At 40.1% G+C, this 16,319-nt stretch overlaps 3 protein-coding genes across 3 annotated transcripts; 2 read left to right on the top strand and 1 right to left on the bottom strand.

Moving 5' to 3' along the window:
- Positions 1 to 664: 664 nt before the first annotated feature.
- Positions 665 to 2,389, bottom strand: LOC112197613 (ammonium transporter 1 member 1). Its single transcript, XM_024338355.2, has one exon. The coding sequence runs from the start codon at positions 2,319 to 2,321 to the stop codon at positions 828 to 830; it is 1,494 nt and encodes a 497-aa protein (XP_024194123.1). The 5' UTR covers positions 2,322 to 2,389; the 3' UTR covers positions 665 to 827.
- An 8,470-nt stretch (positions 2,390 to 10,859) lies between these two features.
- On the top strand, positions 10,860 to 13,908 carry LOC112197697 (haloacid dehalogenase-like hydrolase domain-containing protein At2g33255). The gene is made up of 5 exons (XM_024338483.2): positions 10,860 to 11,440; positions 11,683 to 11,725; positions 11,968 to 12,028; positions 12,851 to 12,985; positions 13,322 to 13,908. Exons 1-5 carry the CDS (start codon positions 11,071 to 11,073, stop codon positions 13,484 to 13,486), a joined length of 774 nt encoding a protein of 257 aa, XP_024194251.1. The 5' UTR covers positions 10,860 to 11,070; the 3' UTR covers positions 13,487 to 13,908.
- Positions 13,909 to 14,293: 385 nt separating this feature from the next.
- LOC112200548 (formin-like protein 7) lies at positions 14,294 to 16,085 on the top strand. Its single transcript, XM_024341586.2, has 3 exons — positions 14,294 to 14,769; positions 14,887 to 15,051; positions 15,493 to 16,085. The coding sequence occupies exons 1-3, from the start codon at positions 14,332 to 14,334 to the stop codon at positions 15,631 to 15,633; spliced, it is 744 nt and encodes a 247-aa protein (XP_024197354.1). The 5' UTR covers positions 14,294 to 14,331; the 3' UTR covers positions 15,634 to 16,085.
- Positions 16,086 to 16,319: the final 234 nt, after the last annotated feature.

Below are 16,319 nucleotides of genomic sequence, written 5' to 3'. Positions count from 1 at the left end.
GAGGACTAGAGGACTAGAGGTGCTCAACTATCATGTTCATCACTACAATTCGCATTATATGGGTCATATGTTTTGGTCTGATTATTGCATTTTCTTAGACCAGCGAGCGGCTTTTCAACCGCCTAGAGTCTCTTTTTGAATGTAGATGAAGTTGACATTCATATGTATTTATATGTAGTTCTAAATTTCTAATAAATTGACTTTTTTCAAAAACGATATTTTCATACACTGTATCCCCGATATATCCCCAATATATCCGATGTCTCCTTTTTTCAAAGTACCGATAGATATGAAAATACCGATATTTAAAACCTTGGTCCTAACCATATAAACACACATCCAAACAAAAACCATTTCATCCAATGTAGTCATCACCACGTATATACTGCTCATTTTCAAGAACATATTCATTTCAATAATATGACAATTGATAGTCACATAAACAATACGATAATATAAAATATGCCACACATCAACGTATTTATACAATACCCAAAAACAGCTCACTATATTGTCGTAAACTAGCTTGAAATCGGACCCGATTTGCCATTAGATGCAATTGGTCTACTTATGTATTCGGAGACACCAAACCAAACTTCGAGTAACCTGAAATCGGACCCAGTTCGCCTAACCCTATATAGTATATAGTATATACAAACGTGAATGAAAGAAACCAAAGTGGCAAACCATTAGGACAGTTCCTTATCTTCAACACCAACAACCAACAACAAATTACAGCTCCATTATCTTACACAGACTCTTAATCGTATAGATGACATCTAGAGTCAACTATTACTATTCAAAACCCCATAAAAATAAAAGAAAATTTAAACGGAATTGGGTGTGGAAGAGTTGGGCTCTACTTTTCTAAGTTGAATCCCGGCCGGTTTACCCGCGTCGTCTTCGTCATGGTAGACGTAAGCAAACCCACCGTGCCGGGTCATGTCCATACCCGCCATTTCATCCTCGGCCGAAATCCTCAGCAGCTTAAGCTTGTGAAGAATGAAGAAGAGAGGGCCCATGGTGGCGCTGACCCACCCGGTTATCACCAGAATCTGGATCGCATGGGCCGCCAACAGCTTGCCTCCGCCGCCCATGAACAGCCCATAGGGTCGACCCGGTACACCCGGGTACACTTCGTTCACGTACTTCTTGCTCGCGAAAAGCGCGGTAAAGATGATCCCCCACGCGCCGCACCCGCCGTGGAGCTGAGCCGCCTCCAAGGGGTCGTCGTACTTGACCTTCTCAGCGAGTTTGTTGCAGGCGCATAAGACGGCGGCGGCGACGAACCCGCAGATGATCGCGGCCCAGGGCTCGACGACGGAGCAGCCGGAGGTGATGGCAGCGAAGCCTCCGAGGAGGCCGTTGCAGACGTCGGTGACGTTCCAGTGGCCGGAGACGATTCTCTTCCCGAAGAGAGTTGTGAGCGCGGCGGTGCAGCCGGCGAGAGTGGTGGTGACCGCGGTTCTTCCGACGGCGGACCACTGGCCGTAGTAGGTAGCGCCGTAGGAGACTAGGATCTTGTTAAACGAACCCGGGTTGAACCCGTACCACCCGAACCAGAGAAGAAAGGTGCCGAGAACGACGAGGGTGGCGCTGTGGCCCCGAAGAGCAACGGAGCGACCGGAATGGTCAAACCGGCCGATTCTCGGACCTTCGATAAAAGCTCCCCAGAAGCCGGCGATGCCTCCGACCAAGTGGACGACGCCGGAGCCGGCGAAGTCGATGACGCCGGAGTCGAACAGGAGGTTCTCGGTGTTGAAGGCGCTGGCCCAGCCGTCGGCGGACCAGATCCAGTGGGAGACGATGGGGTAGACGAAGCCGGTGAGGAAGGAGGAGTAGATTAAGTAGGCGACGAACTGAGTCCGCTCGGCGATGGAGCCGGAGGTGATGCCGGCGGCGGCGATGGCGAAGGCCCATTGGTAGAGGAAGTGACTGTAGTCGAAGCTGGAGTTGGGGACTTCCTTGAGGCCGAAGAAGTGGCGGCCGATGAAGCCGTTAGAGGGGCCGCCGAAGGCGAAGGCGAAGCCGAAGAGGTAGTAGAAGAGGCCGCCCGCTGCGGCGTCGAGGACGTTGGTGAGCATGATGTTCATGGTGTTCTTGGCGCGGACGGAGCCGGCGCAGAGCATGGCGAAGCCGAGCTGCATGGAGAAGACGAGGTAGGCCGAGAAGAGGAGGTAGGTGGTGTCGATGGCGTAGGAGGTGTCGTTGAACTTGGAGTCGACGGCGGAGAATTGCTCGCAGATGAAGGTGGCGGCGGCGGTGCTGTTTGGGCCCAGCAGTTGGGCCAGGTCGGGAGCCGAGCAGGCCAGAGACGCCATTGGAGACTTTGCTCTGAGAGAGAGAGAGAAAAAGGTAGAGGAGTGTGGCTGCAGTTGAATTTAAGCAACTCTGTTCCTTATATATAGGAGGGAGGAGGGGAGTGTGGGCCCCGGGGGATCTTCTTCTTTTTCATACGTAGATTCCTGGAAGGTTTGAATTTTCTTTTCTACGGTATTACTATTGCATACGTATCCGTTTTGTGGTTTTGAGTTTTTTTTTTTTTTTCTGTCCTAGACTTCCCATGGTTTTGTTCAATTTTAATAGCTCAGACTTCTGACCTTGGAGTGTGGATGAAGATCTAGCTTCTTCTGAATACTATTATTGAATGAATCTTTATTTGGTTATATCATAAATTTTTGAAAATGATTATCATTAATTAGAAGCACTTGCGATGTTTAACTATTTGTAAGCGCTTTTATTAGTTGTTGGGAAACTTACGCTCCATTTGAGATTGTTTTCTATATTGGCAAAAAATGCTTTCATAATATCAAAAGTGTTTATATCAGTATGACACACTTTCTCGTTATTTTTCACGTGCTTCTTGAAAGTTCTCTTTACTGAAAATGATTTTAGATGAGTCTAAAAGTCCAATACAAATAAAAACAATTAAAATGAATGCATTGCATAATGGAAATGAAAGATTATTTCGTTGATTATAGGTGTGACAGTGTTTGACAATAATCAAGTTGTCGTTATTTTTCATGTACTTCCTAAAAGTTCTTTACTGAAAATTATTTTAGATAAGTCTAAAAATCCAATGCAAATGAAAACAATTAAAATGAATGCATTGCATAATGAAAATGAAAGACTATTTGGTTCATTATAGGCTTTGATAATTCATACAAATATTATTCAACAAGTCAAAATATCAATATCAATCAATTAAAGTTTGGTCAATAATATATATATATATGCAAAATTGCAAACAGCTTGAAATTGAATGAATTTATATGGTACTTCATTTATATTGTTTCCCAGTGGGGAATGGAGTATGGCTTACTTTTCTTCAAGTGACTACGCATTCCACATGTTTGCATCTACTTTTTCACAACAACGTTATTGCTTTTTTGGAATGAGATTCAAATTATTTTATACATCAATGAGTTTTCTTTGTTATTCCATACAAGTATATAACAGATGCAAGCGAATCATTTCATTAATGTGAAGGCACAGAAAAGTTTCAATTTCACGGATCTCCTCTTGATATAGATAGAACTGTACGGTTTTGAAAGGGATGATAGAGAATCCCCAAACATCGGGAAAGTCTGTGTGGTTCTGAGTTGAAGTTGCACTCTAGTCACTAGTGATCCATGGAGATTCTAATCCAGATTTGTCACGTTCTTGGTTCCTGGCGTTACATACCCTGTATGAACTTCACTTGGTTCTAAACTTCTCCCCTAGCCTTCTAATGCCATAGTCACGAGCTGAGGTTAATTATGGGATTGAAAAGGGGCGGTTACCCTTAATCCCATGATTAATGAAACTGCTGAACATTTATAATTGGGAGACATGGTTTCTAAATCCTATATTAAAATTAAAGTCAAAAGAACGTCATGAATAATAGCAGGAGTCTCTACTAAAACAATAATAATTAGATCATGACCACACGTATGTGTCAAAAAAAATTTTTAGAAAGTTAAAAAATGTGAAAATTTGAAATGTATCATATCCCCGCATCTTAATAATTAGTTAAGGACAATAGGTACACCATGGCTGGCCCTAGAAAACGTAATCAAGCTGGGCAGCTTACCTAATTAGATTTGGCCTTCTGGTGAGCAATGATATTTCTTATGAGTTTGAGTTCTCTTCCCAACAACACTTGATTTGGTTTGCTCAATAAGTCAATATGCATGTGCCTATCTTACCAATAATTTAAACCATTGTCAGAAATTCATAATCTATAGGAACTTTGGATACAGTAAACAACGATTAGCATATGCGTTAATTAGTTTATGTTTAGAATATTTTGTTAATTATGGTTTAGCAACAGTCCACTAATAAAGCAGCGACGTTGTGTTGCTTTATTAGCAAGCAACGCAATCATGTATCAATGGATTAGGGTGGATTTCATTTTGTTTATTAAGTTGAATACTTGAATTAGGTTAGTAGGGTTTGCTGATATCGCTTGATTAACGTTAATTTTAATTAATAATCAAACTATCAAAGAGGGAGTTGGTTAATAATCGACAGTTCGGAACTTCGGATCTCCCATCCGTACAGCGGACATGAATTAGGGTTTAGAGGACCATATTCTTATTAGTGTTGGGCATCCCTTTCAATACAGTAACGTATATACTTAATTAATACTAGTCTGCAATCACATACTCTGCATGTATAAGAAAAATTTTAATTGTAAAAAAAAAAAGTTATCTGCAAAAGAAAATAGATTTAGTGGGTAGTTATTGCAGAGAGAAAATAGTGGGAGAGAAAATGGGAGGTTGTGGGATAATTTCTTTTCAATTTTCGTAATAAAATCTATTTTATAATTATCCTATTTACCCTTGTGATTTAATTTGTTGTCAAAGTTTTTTAATCTTTCAGGGTTAAATCTGTTAAAATTTTCAGTTTTGGCTAACAAATCCTCTTCTCTTAATAATAGTATAGATATGTATCAGAAGTTGAGAACACTAATAATGTTGATCAATCCATGTGCTAGCTAGTCTAATACCACTACATACTGTGTATTTGCAATATTGGGTGAGAAAAATCATTCTCATTGAGCTCAATAGAAAATTAGAGATCTAAATTAAAAGTAAAAATGTAATGTTATCTCGAATTATGGGGAAAAATGTGATGGTGTTTTGAATTAGTGAACATAATGGCCATATTTTTGGTACGAAAAATGGACTCAAGGAGATCGAGGTTATCTACTCTCATGTTTTTGGGCTAGGTTCCAAGACAATTCTTGTTTCAATTACCACCTTCTTTCGCAAGCAATTGGTCGTCCAAAGAGCACAAAGAGCAGTGAAAGTAAGCCTAAAAGATCCCTATACCGACAATTAGGTTGATCTTGTACCGAGAATTATTGTTGTCAGGGTCTAATTGTTGCTTTTCTAATTTACTATACTCTATATGAGCCTATGACTAGCAAGATTAAGTGAGACTGATTAGGTGATAGCTCACCGTAGGCGCTCCATATATTACATTATTATCATTAGAAAATAAGATATTCGATCATCAAATATGTAGGTGATTAGTTTTTTAAGATAATAAATTAGAGCACTAGATTTTACCACAAGATCACTCTCGATCTTCCAAGAGAGAGAATAAGAGATCAAGGATCGTCACTACTTTCGTATATGAAGTGTAAATATATAAGTGAAGTTTACAAAACTCTTTTCTCATCTTAAGAAGGTATCCCATAAAAATATTTCCTAATTGACAATGGAATATTCATTCATATAATTAATTACAATTATGCATACGTATGTAGGTGCAGCAACTCGTACTACTATCAATTGTATATACAGTATTCCATGGTCAGGAATCCCCTATCGTGACCGTCGCTCATTTCCATTTATGGTTTTCATATTAAAGTCATCTTAAACTTGGGGGATTTATTATGTCACACGGTATTAACATCTAGCTTCAAGTCAACTTCTCATAAACCACAACCGGCCTCTTACAAACAAATCTGTTTGCGGCTTCTCGTTAATTGCCAGTTTAATACACATCTATCTCCATCTCTCTGTTTCTGTTTTTTTTTTTTTTTTTCGCAACATGGTTTCTATAAATAATGTCAACTGCTCGTAAACCAGCAAATCGGTTGCAAAACTAGCCGGTTAGAGCAGAAGCAGAGCTGTTTGTCAATTATATACTTCCCACTTAATTCAAGAATCTGGTGTAAGCTAAAACCGCTATGATCACTATATTAACTGCACCACTATTATAATGAAAATTATCTATGCACCGATGGTGTAAATGACCCAACACTTATAAGATGATCTTGGTGCACTGAATCATCCCTCCTATTATAATTAAACAGACATAAAATACTCATCTAGGGAGATATTCGAATCTAATTTTTTGTTTCCCAACTTCGTGAGTTGAACATTGCTTCAAAATTAGCCAATTTTTATTTATGTTGATGGGCCGAGTCATTGGGCCATACTATTGTTGTATTTTTGCATTTTTGGGCTCCTTCATTACAATAATGAGTCATTTAGGAGTTCTTAGTTTGAGTTGGATTAAACCTACAAGAGCATCTCCAATGACTTTGTTTTTTGGCTTTGGTCAAATTTGAATTTGACATATGACATGGCAAATTTGATATAGCAACATTTTGACTAATTTTAGCTCCAATGAAGATGTCAAATTTGAATATTACTTTAACATATAAAATTCTATTATGTTGCTTTTCCTTTCTTTTTCTTTTTTTATTTATTTTTTATCTCGTAAATCAAAGATCATACAATGAATGGTTCCATTAAGAGATGCAATTGAGATGATGATGCATCGAGATGATGAGAATTTGAGATATGGGAATACATAGCAGGAAACATAAACAGCTTGAAAACATAAACATATAGTACGTACTTCATTGGAAACCAACGAACTGATACAAACTAAAAAAACTAGAAGGCTTTCTTGACCCCCATACAGACTTATGCTGCATATTACAAGAGCAATTAGTCTTCATTCTCAGTGAGGAACAAGATATTGCAGAAAAAAGAACAAAAACCTTTGCTGCAAATCTGGTATGTGGTCAACTCGTCTGCATTTAACTCATGTGCAGCTTAGTGAGGCATTTAACTCATCTGCAGAAAAGATACAAGCTACAAATAAAAGATCTACCTTAATTTATAGAAAAACATGATCAGCAGACCTCATGAAATTGTCATAGCCAAACTCTTTGAGCGGAAGGCATCAATCAAAGAGACGTACCCTTGTCTTTGGAGATAAACGTTCCATAAGAGCTGATGCAGCATTTCCCGCATTATTCTCCTCTATGAAACTAATTGTTGAATTGATTATTAATAGGACAATGATTCAAGCTTCCAATCCTGTATTCAAGAAATCAATCAAATGCTTCCCAATAACATCAGGCAAGCATCAGTTCCACAGTTGAAGTAGGTACAGAATCAACATTACGACTAAAACAAATCACTAATCATAACATCCTTAACATTTCAAAATTCACAACCCACATGCAGCTTAAGTAATCATAAATCCACTCAATCATCCCATCCCGGGTTTTCCTCAAGTAATCATATTAACTCATCTGCAGAAAAGATACAAGCTACAAATAAAAGTTTTCTTAAATTTTTGCCCCCTATTTTCTTCCCTAAATTTTCTTAAATGTTTCCAGCCAGTTAAGAAGTTGGTTTTCAACATTTTCATATTAAGTTGGAATTCTAAGCACCAGATGAAAGAGGCCAAATATGTGCAAACTACTAACACTGACCAACAACCATACAGACTGATAGTCAGGAATCATATTGGCAATAAGCAAAATGAAAGAGAAGAAAAAAAACCAATATATTACCTCAATAAACGTAGGACTAAAACTAGTTACTTCTGTACGAGGCACATGTAGAACATCTACTAGTTTTACAGTAGAAAATCTATCTAAAGCTTCTTCTTCCTAAGAAAGTAAGATATACATACTCATTTAATAAGGGTTACATAAAGCAAACTTCCACAACAATACTTAAATTGTATGTCAGCTCACTGCATTCTCACATAAATCCAACAATTCTGAGGCATGAATTCCACCAAGATCAAAAATTAATGAGCACCCAATTGATCAATTTCACTTTGGAATAGAAATTCCTAACCGAGACAGATTCTTCTGCAATTGAGATTAAATCATGGTCTATAACCAGAACACCTAAACAGAGCGTCTGAAAGTAGAGTAATTTATACACGAAATAGTAGAAGAGAAAATAAGATTGGACCCAGAAAAGAAAGAAATTAATTGAGAGAGAAATTTAGAATCGACCATGATTGAAGGGAAGAGAGGCATCACCTTAGCTCATTGGAACCGGGGTTTCAAAAGCCTGAGTTCTGGGTGAGATGAAGGAAGAAAGACGGGGTCACGGGGAAAGGAGAAAGAGAGACGCACTGAGAAAGTGAGAAACAATAAAAAATAAATGACAGATTGAGAAGAAGCTGTCAAATTTGACAGAGGAGAGGGATATGTCTAATCCACGTGGAAAAGACATGCAGGTTGGAGAAGGATTTGGGCTGTCAAAAATAAACGTTGGGCTTCCACATGGTAATTAACCTCTCCGTTGGAGATGGTCTAACAAAAGACCCCTTGTGTATAAACTTTTTTTTTTTTGAACGCGTGGGGTGTCAGTCCATTAATAGTAAAGTAGGAAACATTACAAATATGACTCACCCGGACTCCGGGCAACGACAGAATAGAGTCATGAATGAATAATCTAAAACCCTAGACTACTTAAACATAATGTAACCATAGGATTAGGCTCCAATGCTTCAAGTAACCTTGACACTACCAGGGTAGACTCTGAACACAGCCAAGACCCTACCCTAATATTATTCACGTTTCCAGAGAAAACCCTAGGCGGGGGATTCTCCGGGCTCAATGAACAGATAAAAAATAAAGATAACAACTCGAGGCCCAAAAGACCTACGAGCCCATGCTACAGCAAGCCCAAGATCTAGATCCAGCCTTTGATCCACCATGCTGACGTCAGTGCCCAAACCTCCCGACGACCACCTCGCGCCTGCAGCCCCAGCGTCGCTCCACCCCAAGGACCTGTCATCACAGGCAGACGCATTCACTCCAGAAGCAAACTCTTGCCCCCATGAAGTAGAGGAACCATACGCTGAAAGCCCCGCATCCCGTCTGATTACACTACCATCATCGCTTGACCGCCGCACACGCCACCACCACACATCAAATATGGCTCCAGATCTGACGCTGGTGGACACAGGAGGGAAGCTCGATTCCCCCTCAGCCCAACCACCAGAGCAACCTGCTAGATCTGGACCCACAACACTCCATGCCGGAGGAAGGCCATCATAACCAATCGCCGGAGACTCAAAGGAGCACCGAGCGCCATAAACAAGAAGAAGGAGGCCGAGGCCTCCCAATGCCAAGAGGATCCAACGCACAACAGCCTTGAGACCACCTTCATCAGAGACCAGAGAGAAGGGAGACCACCCGTTCGAGTCAAAAGAACCAAACTGCTGCCGTCGCAGGGAAACCCTAGGAGAGAGATTCGAGAGAGAGAGCATTTTTTTAATTGATTACTTGACGGTTGTGAAATCTTAGTTACCCCTTGTGTATAAACTTAAAAGAACAACCATTTTTATGCACCGACGGTGCAAATGACTAAAAACTTATATGATGATCTCAACCCTTGAAATTTATAATTAATATTTTTATTAATTACCTGAGTGTATTTAATATAATCTAACCATCCATTTATGTCGGTGCACGTGCACGTCGGTGTACTGAATCCTCCCCTTTCGATCACTTGTTTAATTTCAATTTAATTTTCCTACAAACTGGGAGGTGTTGCTGAGAATATCTTTTGTAAGGTTGTACGGTTGTACCAAATGGATTAGTCCAACCAGCAAAATACAAGAGGCTATGCAGACCATCATGTAGAATATTATACCGAAAATATTCCATATTTTGAGCCCGAGCTACCAAAGTACTCTTGTTGAGGACACATATATCATACATTTTGCTTGCGGATCAGCTCAATCTATTAGTCTGACCACCTGATAGAAGATATGTTCCTGAATTGCTTCAACAAGACTATTAGATGGATGGCTGCATCAGAAGTTCCACAATTTTGTATCGTCTTTATCGAGCAGGTAGTTTATCATTTTGAAGGACTTCACTTTGCGCCTCTTTCCCAAACAAGTTGCATAGATGAACATTATTTGCTAAAGGATTCTTTAAGAAGCGATTCTCCCAAGTATTCGTGAATAACTAGGTAACATTATAACCATAAAATATCATTAGGTTCCAATATACAACTCAATTATGAAACCAAAAACAAAGACAAATTTCTAACCTTAACAAATATATATCATATAGTAAGCAATCATGCGACACAAAACAAATACAAAGTATAAAACTGAGAAAATAAAGTTGATGCTGAGATTAAAGTGGCATCAGTAATGGTAACATAAAGATTCTCAAAATCCACCAGTAACAAACCTGGTCATGAAAAGTTTCATGATTTGTCTTTCGATCCAAGAAGTTCACTTGGCCCTTTCATGAAAATGTCACATGGTAATATGAGAATATAGAATAATTACTTATTTTATATAGTAAAATTGCATCCAAAGACCAAAAATTGTCACTCAAAAAAAATTTGAGCAAAGACACCAACCTGGGTAACTGGGTTGGTTCAGTTGGTATGAGCGTAATTGTGGTAGATTCTCAATCTAAATTTGATCTTTACTGCTAGCAATCTTGCGTTGGGTCACGCAATTTGTAAATCTCCTGTAGAAATCCATATTTGAAGGTTGTGGAGACATGTACATATCGGTCAGCCATGACGCAAAGGTGTAAAATAGACTTCCACTCTTCAAACCTAAAACATTGAGCTAAGACAAACTCGAATCCTCTGCAGATTCATTCCCCCATGAAAAAATCTTTACCCCACACTACAGTAATCCTCGCCTTTTTACCCTTCATTTCTCGCCACTCACTCACTCTCTTCTCCTTTGTCACTCACCACCACACTCTCTCCTCCATTTGTCTCCATCACAGCAACCTCGCAAACCCAATTAAATACCCTCCCGACCCCAGCTCACCTCATGCCCCAATTCCTGCCCAGAACCACCGCCGCTCTCTTCCTCTCCCCCAAATTCAAAATCCCCAAACTACCCATGGCCGCGGCCCCCAACACCACTGTATCTGTCTCCACCTCCGCCGGGCCGAGGGCTCGCCTCCGGGGCGTGGTGTTCGACATGGACGGAACCCTAACGGTCCCCGTCATCGATTTCTCGGCAATGTACAAAGCCGTGCTCGGCGAGAAGGAGTACATCAGAATCAGGGCCGAGAGTCCTTCCGGGATTGATATTCTGCACCACATTGAGAGCTGGAGCGTCGACAAGCAGCAGAAGGCCTACGACACCGTCGCCGATTTCGAGCGCCAGGGACTCGAACGACTGCAGATCATGCCTGGTAAGAAAAATTTTACAGTCTTGGGTTTCAATTTGTTAAAAAAAAAAAGCTGATGTAAATATTTGGTTGGTTTAATTGGACAAAAAAAAAAATTGAATTTAAGGTATCGAAGTTTCTACTATACACACAGAATCTACGACGTGTACGTCATAAGTAGATTAGAAAAATGCTAGGTGTGAAGGGCACACTTTCCAATGCTGCAACTGTTGTTCATTAACAATTTTGGATAAACTGTGGTGCAGGTGCAGCAGAACTCTGTGGTTTTCTAGATTCTAAAAATATAAGGTCATGCTCAGCACATGTCACTCTTTTATCTTCTCTGATGCGCATTCCGTTTTATCTTAATAACTAGTTTCTAGGTTCAGTTTTGAAGCTTTTCCTTCAACTGTGTTGCAAAGATACCCCTCTTACTGAAAGCTCAGTTCATGTTTAGCTTGCAAGATGTGGATTTTAATAGTTCAAGTTTCATGACTGTTTCTGGTAATGTCGGCAGCACAACATGCTTATGTACTGTTTGTTTGACACAGGCGGGGATTAATCACACGCAATGTCAAGAGCGCGGTTGATTTGTTTCATGAACGATTCAGGGTAAGTATATTGAAGTGCACAACTAAGTGGTGTAATGTGAAGTTACACACCTATCACTGTTCAGTCGACTGTGATTCAATTACTATGTGTATGTTATTTGGTGGAATGAAGTCCATCGGTCCAAGCAATATCTGTCAACTATGTCTGCTGATAAGGATTACATGTGTGCACTGTTAAATTGCTATGGCATAAGAGGCTTCATTAATCTGGAGCTCTAATTCTCCCTATTAACTTTTTTTTTCTAAGCAGCAGAAGGTAGTATTGGAGAATTTTTAGTGTGATTTTGTTGATGCCTTCCTAAAGTCGAAACATTTCTGACCCTCAATCAGCCTTTGAACGAAGATGATTTAGCAAAAGAAGATGTCCTTGGATTAAAATGAGATAAATTCCTTAAATTAACTGAATTAACAGACTTATACTATACCAAGTTTTCTGTTACTTGTGAGAACGGGAGAATAGCTGTGCCTTATATGATATATCACAGGCTTAGATTTCTATGCGTCCTCTTTTTTCTTTTTCTTTTTGGATTAAAGGGAGGAGAGTTCCTAGTTTCATGCTATCTTTTTATTGTTCTTCTTCTTCCCCATTGCAGCTTTTAATTTTTGTAGGTTCGATAAATTCCCACCTTTCTATCTCTGAGAATCTGAGATGTTTGGATTTCCTGGACATTCCTTCATTTACTACTTGATGCATCTTATAGAAAGCCTCCAGCAGAACACTATAACTGTGACATTCTGTGTAATGTTGCCGGAGGCTAACTTAATTCTTATTAATGACATTACTGGACTTTAATATTTTCCATTCTCTGTATTATCACTGCAGTTGTCATTTTCTCCAGCACTGAGTAGGGAATTTCGACCTTACAAACCGGATCCGGCTCCATTACTGCATATATGTTCAACCTGGGAAGTTAACCCTAGTGAAGTAATGATGGTTGGAGATTCCCTTAAAGATGACGTGAGTAACTGTGTTTTTGTTTATTTTGAAAGTAGTTTATTGTATCCTCTTTAAGTCTTGCCAGTTGTATACACTATCACTTTCTATAAGCAATATGAACAACTGATCCAGCAGTATAGTATGTCGTGGTTTATGCATGTGATGCAATGAGCACAACCGAGCCATAAGTGGCCATATTGTATTGAATTAAAGAGAGATGATCAGATAAGATAAGGAGCCTAACTTCTGCATCACGATAATGAAGTCTGCTAGATTTTTGAGCTGCTGTCTAATCTTGCTTTTCATGATATTACTAGAAACTGGAGATGCTTATAAAGAATTGCGCTGTCTTTGCAGGTGGCTTGTGGGAAGCGAGCAGGAGCATTTGCATGCTTGCTTGATGAAGTGGGGAGGTATGACTCTCCGGAATTTGCCAATGTTGATTACAAACCAGATTTCAAGGTGTCTTCCCTAACGGAAGTCCATTCGATATTGGAAAAACATTTTGACTTGGCACCTTGATCTCAAATCTGTTTGGATCACTTTCAGTGTATTGAGTTACTGTACTAGTTGGATGGGTTGTTATTTGCTCCCTATAGAACAACAAGGATTATAGGAAGAGCAACACAGGTCGGAAGGGGAACACGTAGAAGCCACTTTAGGCGGCGGAAGAGAACACTAAATAGTGCATTTGTTCTACATTTCTAAGACTTGCATTGTACCGGCCTAGTATCAGGCTACGTTACCAGTTGATCGATTACCACGAACTTAGCTTAAGTAAGATAATACAAGGGAGATGCCGTTCAAATCCCAACGTTGAACTCTTGGGGTGGCTTTGTAGCCGTGTATGAGATTGCTGCTTTAAGCCTTTAATGTGGTGTGAATGTATTTTTCAAAATAATAATAATAAGTGGTGTGACCGTGTGAATGCCTGCAATGGATTATTTAAGTTTCAGCTTATCTATATAGCTTCCAATAATATATGTATGGTATGTCTCATAGAAAATAAAAATAGTAGTTTCCAATAAATGTTCAAGAACAAAAAACAAAGCGCCCAGCTCGAACCCTCGACCACAAGGTTAAGAGCCTTGCGCTCTACCAACTGAGCTAGACGGGCCTCGATGCTAGTTTCTTCTGGTTTACTTTACTAATATTTCGAAACTTTTGTTCCTTCCTCGATTGGCGCCTCCTTCGATTTTAAGCGTCTCAATGCTTAACCGCTTTTCTGCCACGTCACCAATGCTTAACTAACTCACGCCCTAAACCCCAGGGGGTTTAACCCCTTCCTGTGCTCTATATAACCAATCAATTCCTCTCACTCTGCAACAACCAAGAAAACCCAAAAGAAAGAAAGAAAGAAGAGCTCAATGCTGACCACCACCACCTGTGGCTCTGAACCCATCACCATGAAAACGTCGCCGCCGCCGCCGTCCTCCTCCTCAGCTCCAGACCCATCTTCTCTCCTCGGTTTCGGCTACTCCAAGATCTCCCTCCCTCTCCACCACCACCACCACCCTCAACCCCTTCTCCGCCGCTGCATTTCCGACCCCTACACTCCTCCGGCGCCGCCGCAAACCAACCCATTTCTCTCCGCCGGTCACTCTCCCGATCGCAACCCACCCAAGACTTCCTCCCCGTTCCCGACCCACTTCAACTCCTCCCTCCCGCCTCTCCCTCCGCCGCAGGCGCCGACCCTCCGCCGCTCCGTCTCCGATCTCAACCCCTCTCCGGCCAAGACCTTCTCCCGCTCCTCCAGCTCGAACGAGATGTCCGTCGAGACTGACTCCGACACCCCCAATTCCAAGGTTTGATTTTTATGCACTCCAAGGTTTGATCTTTGTGGGTTTATGAATTTCTTGGGTTTATGAAATTAAAGCTTCTTTCTTTTATCTTTTTTGGGTTGTTGAAATGGGAATCTGCAGAGGCTGAAGAGGATGAAGGGTCGCCTGAAAGAGATGAGTGAGTGGTGCAGGCAGCTCATGCGTGATGAAGATTTGGAACAGGATGAAGAACTTGAAATTGGAGCCGGTCAAGATATTCCTGACATTGATGCCACTCGAGATATTCCCAATGACACTTCTACTGAGGTACTGATTTTTTTTCCCTCACAGTTCTGTGTTTGGTTGCTTTTCAAGAATCTTGGGTATTCTTCAAATAGGAGAAAAAATGTAAAATATGCCAGATTTTGTTGAACCAGGCTCAGGGTTTACTTTAGGTTCATCATGCTTTCTTGGGTCTCAAATAATCTAATACCAAGATAGAGAATTTTGTTTCTCTTCTAATTTTTCATGCATTTGGTATTTGGTGTTTTCTGATTCTTTAATATGCAATTGCAAACCATGAACTGCTTAACCATAAAGCTAAACACCACCGCCTTATTTCTTTTTCATGCATTTTCTGAATAACCAGTCAAAGCTAGAAAGCACTAATTTGGTATTTGGTTTTTGGTGTTTTCAGATTCTTTAATATGCAAACCATGAAGTGCTTAACCTTGAAACTAAACATTGTCTTTATTGTTGCTGTTGCAGGATAGCAGTGAGAAAGAATTTTCAGAATCTGTGAGTGTGGAGAAGAAGGATGACTCTCTGGTCATTCACTTCAGGTGCCACTGTGACAAAGCCTATCAGTTCCTTCTAAATGGAGGTGACTGCTACTACAAGCTCATGTAGATGCAGAGCCGCTCACCGTTCTTGGGTTTGAATTTCATACACTTGCGGTTCTTTTCTTAACAACCGAATTCAGTCACAGTTGCCCCATTCTTGTTTTAGACCATACCCTTTTAGATAAAGCACCTATAATACCTAGATTTCAATTCTTTACAAAGATTCTTTCTAGATGAAATCTACTTCTGTTACAGTGCTTATCAACCTTAGATTTTCTTCTTTAGTGATATCCTACCAATTCAGGAATAGTGCTCATTTTTATCCTTTCCCCCCATAATAGTTCCTCTTCTGTAAAAACCCATTTCGGATGAAGCACTCATAGTTTGAAGTGTCAGTTGTACAAATTGGTGGTTTAGATGGATGACCAATCTTCTGGTTGGTAGTGAATTTGAGAAGCTGATGTAACGTACTCTGTTGATTTCTTTAGTGCAAGTAAATGAATAAAATTTTTCCCGACTTTTCTGGATAAACAATGTATGATCCTGCTTGCTGTTTCTGATATCATAAGTGCAATTCTTAGTTTTAAGTTCATCCTCATGGTGTCGCTAAATGTGAACAACTATTTCTTTACTAAATAGACTTGCATTATCCTAACTGCTAAACAAAGTTCTCAGGCTGGGAAAGTTTCAGTTTGTTAGTATGAAGAGAGTGCCAACGTGGAAAGGAAAAGTTGATTCCTGGGAAGTTCTATT

This window comes from Rosa chinensis, chromosome 4 (assembly GCF_002994745.2).
Source record: "Rosa chinensis cultivar Old Blush chromosome 4, RchiOBHm-V2, whole genome shotgun sequence".
Classification (NCBI taxonomy): Eukaryota; Viridiplantae; Streptophyta; class Magnoliopsida; order Rosales; family Rosaceae; genus Rosa; species Rosa chinensis.
Note: the sequence above shows the minus strand (reverse complement) of the source record. Positions and strands in the feature narration are given on the sequence as shown.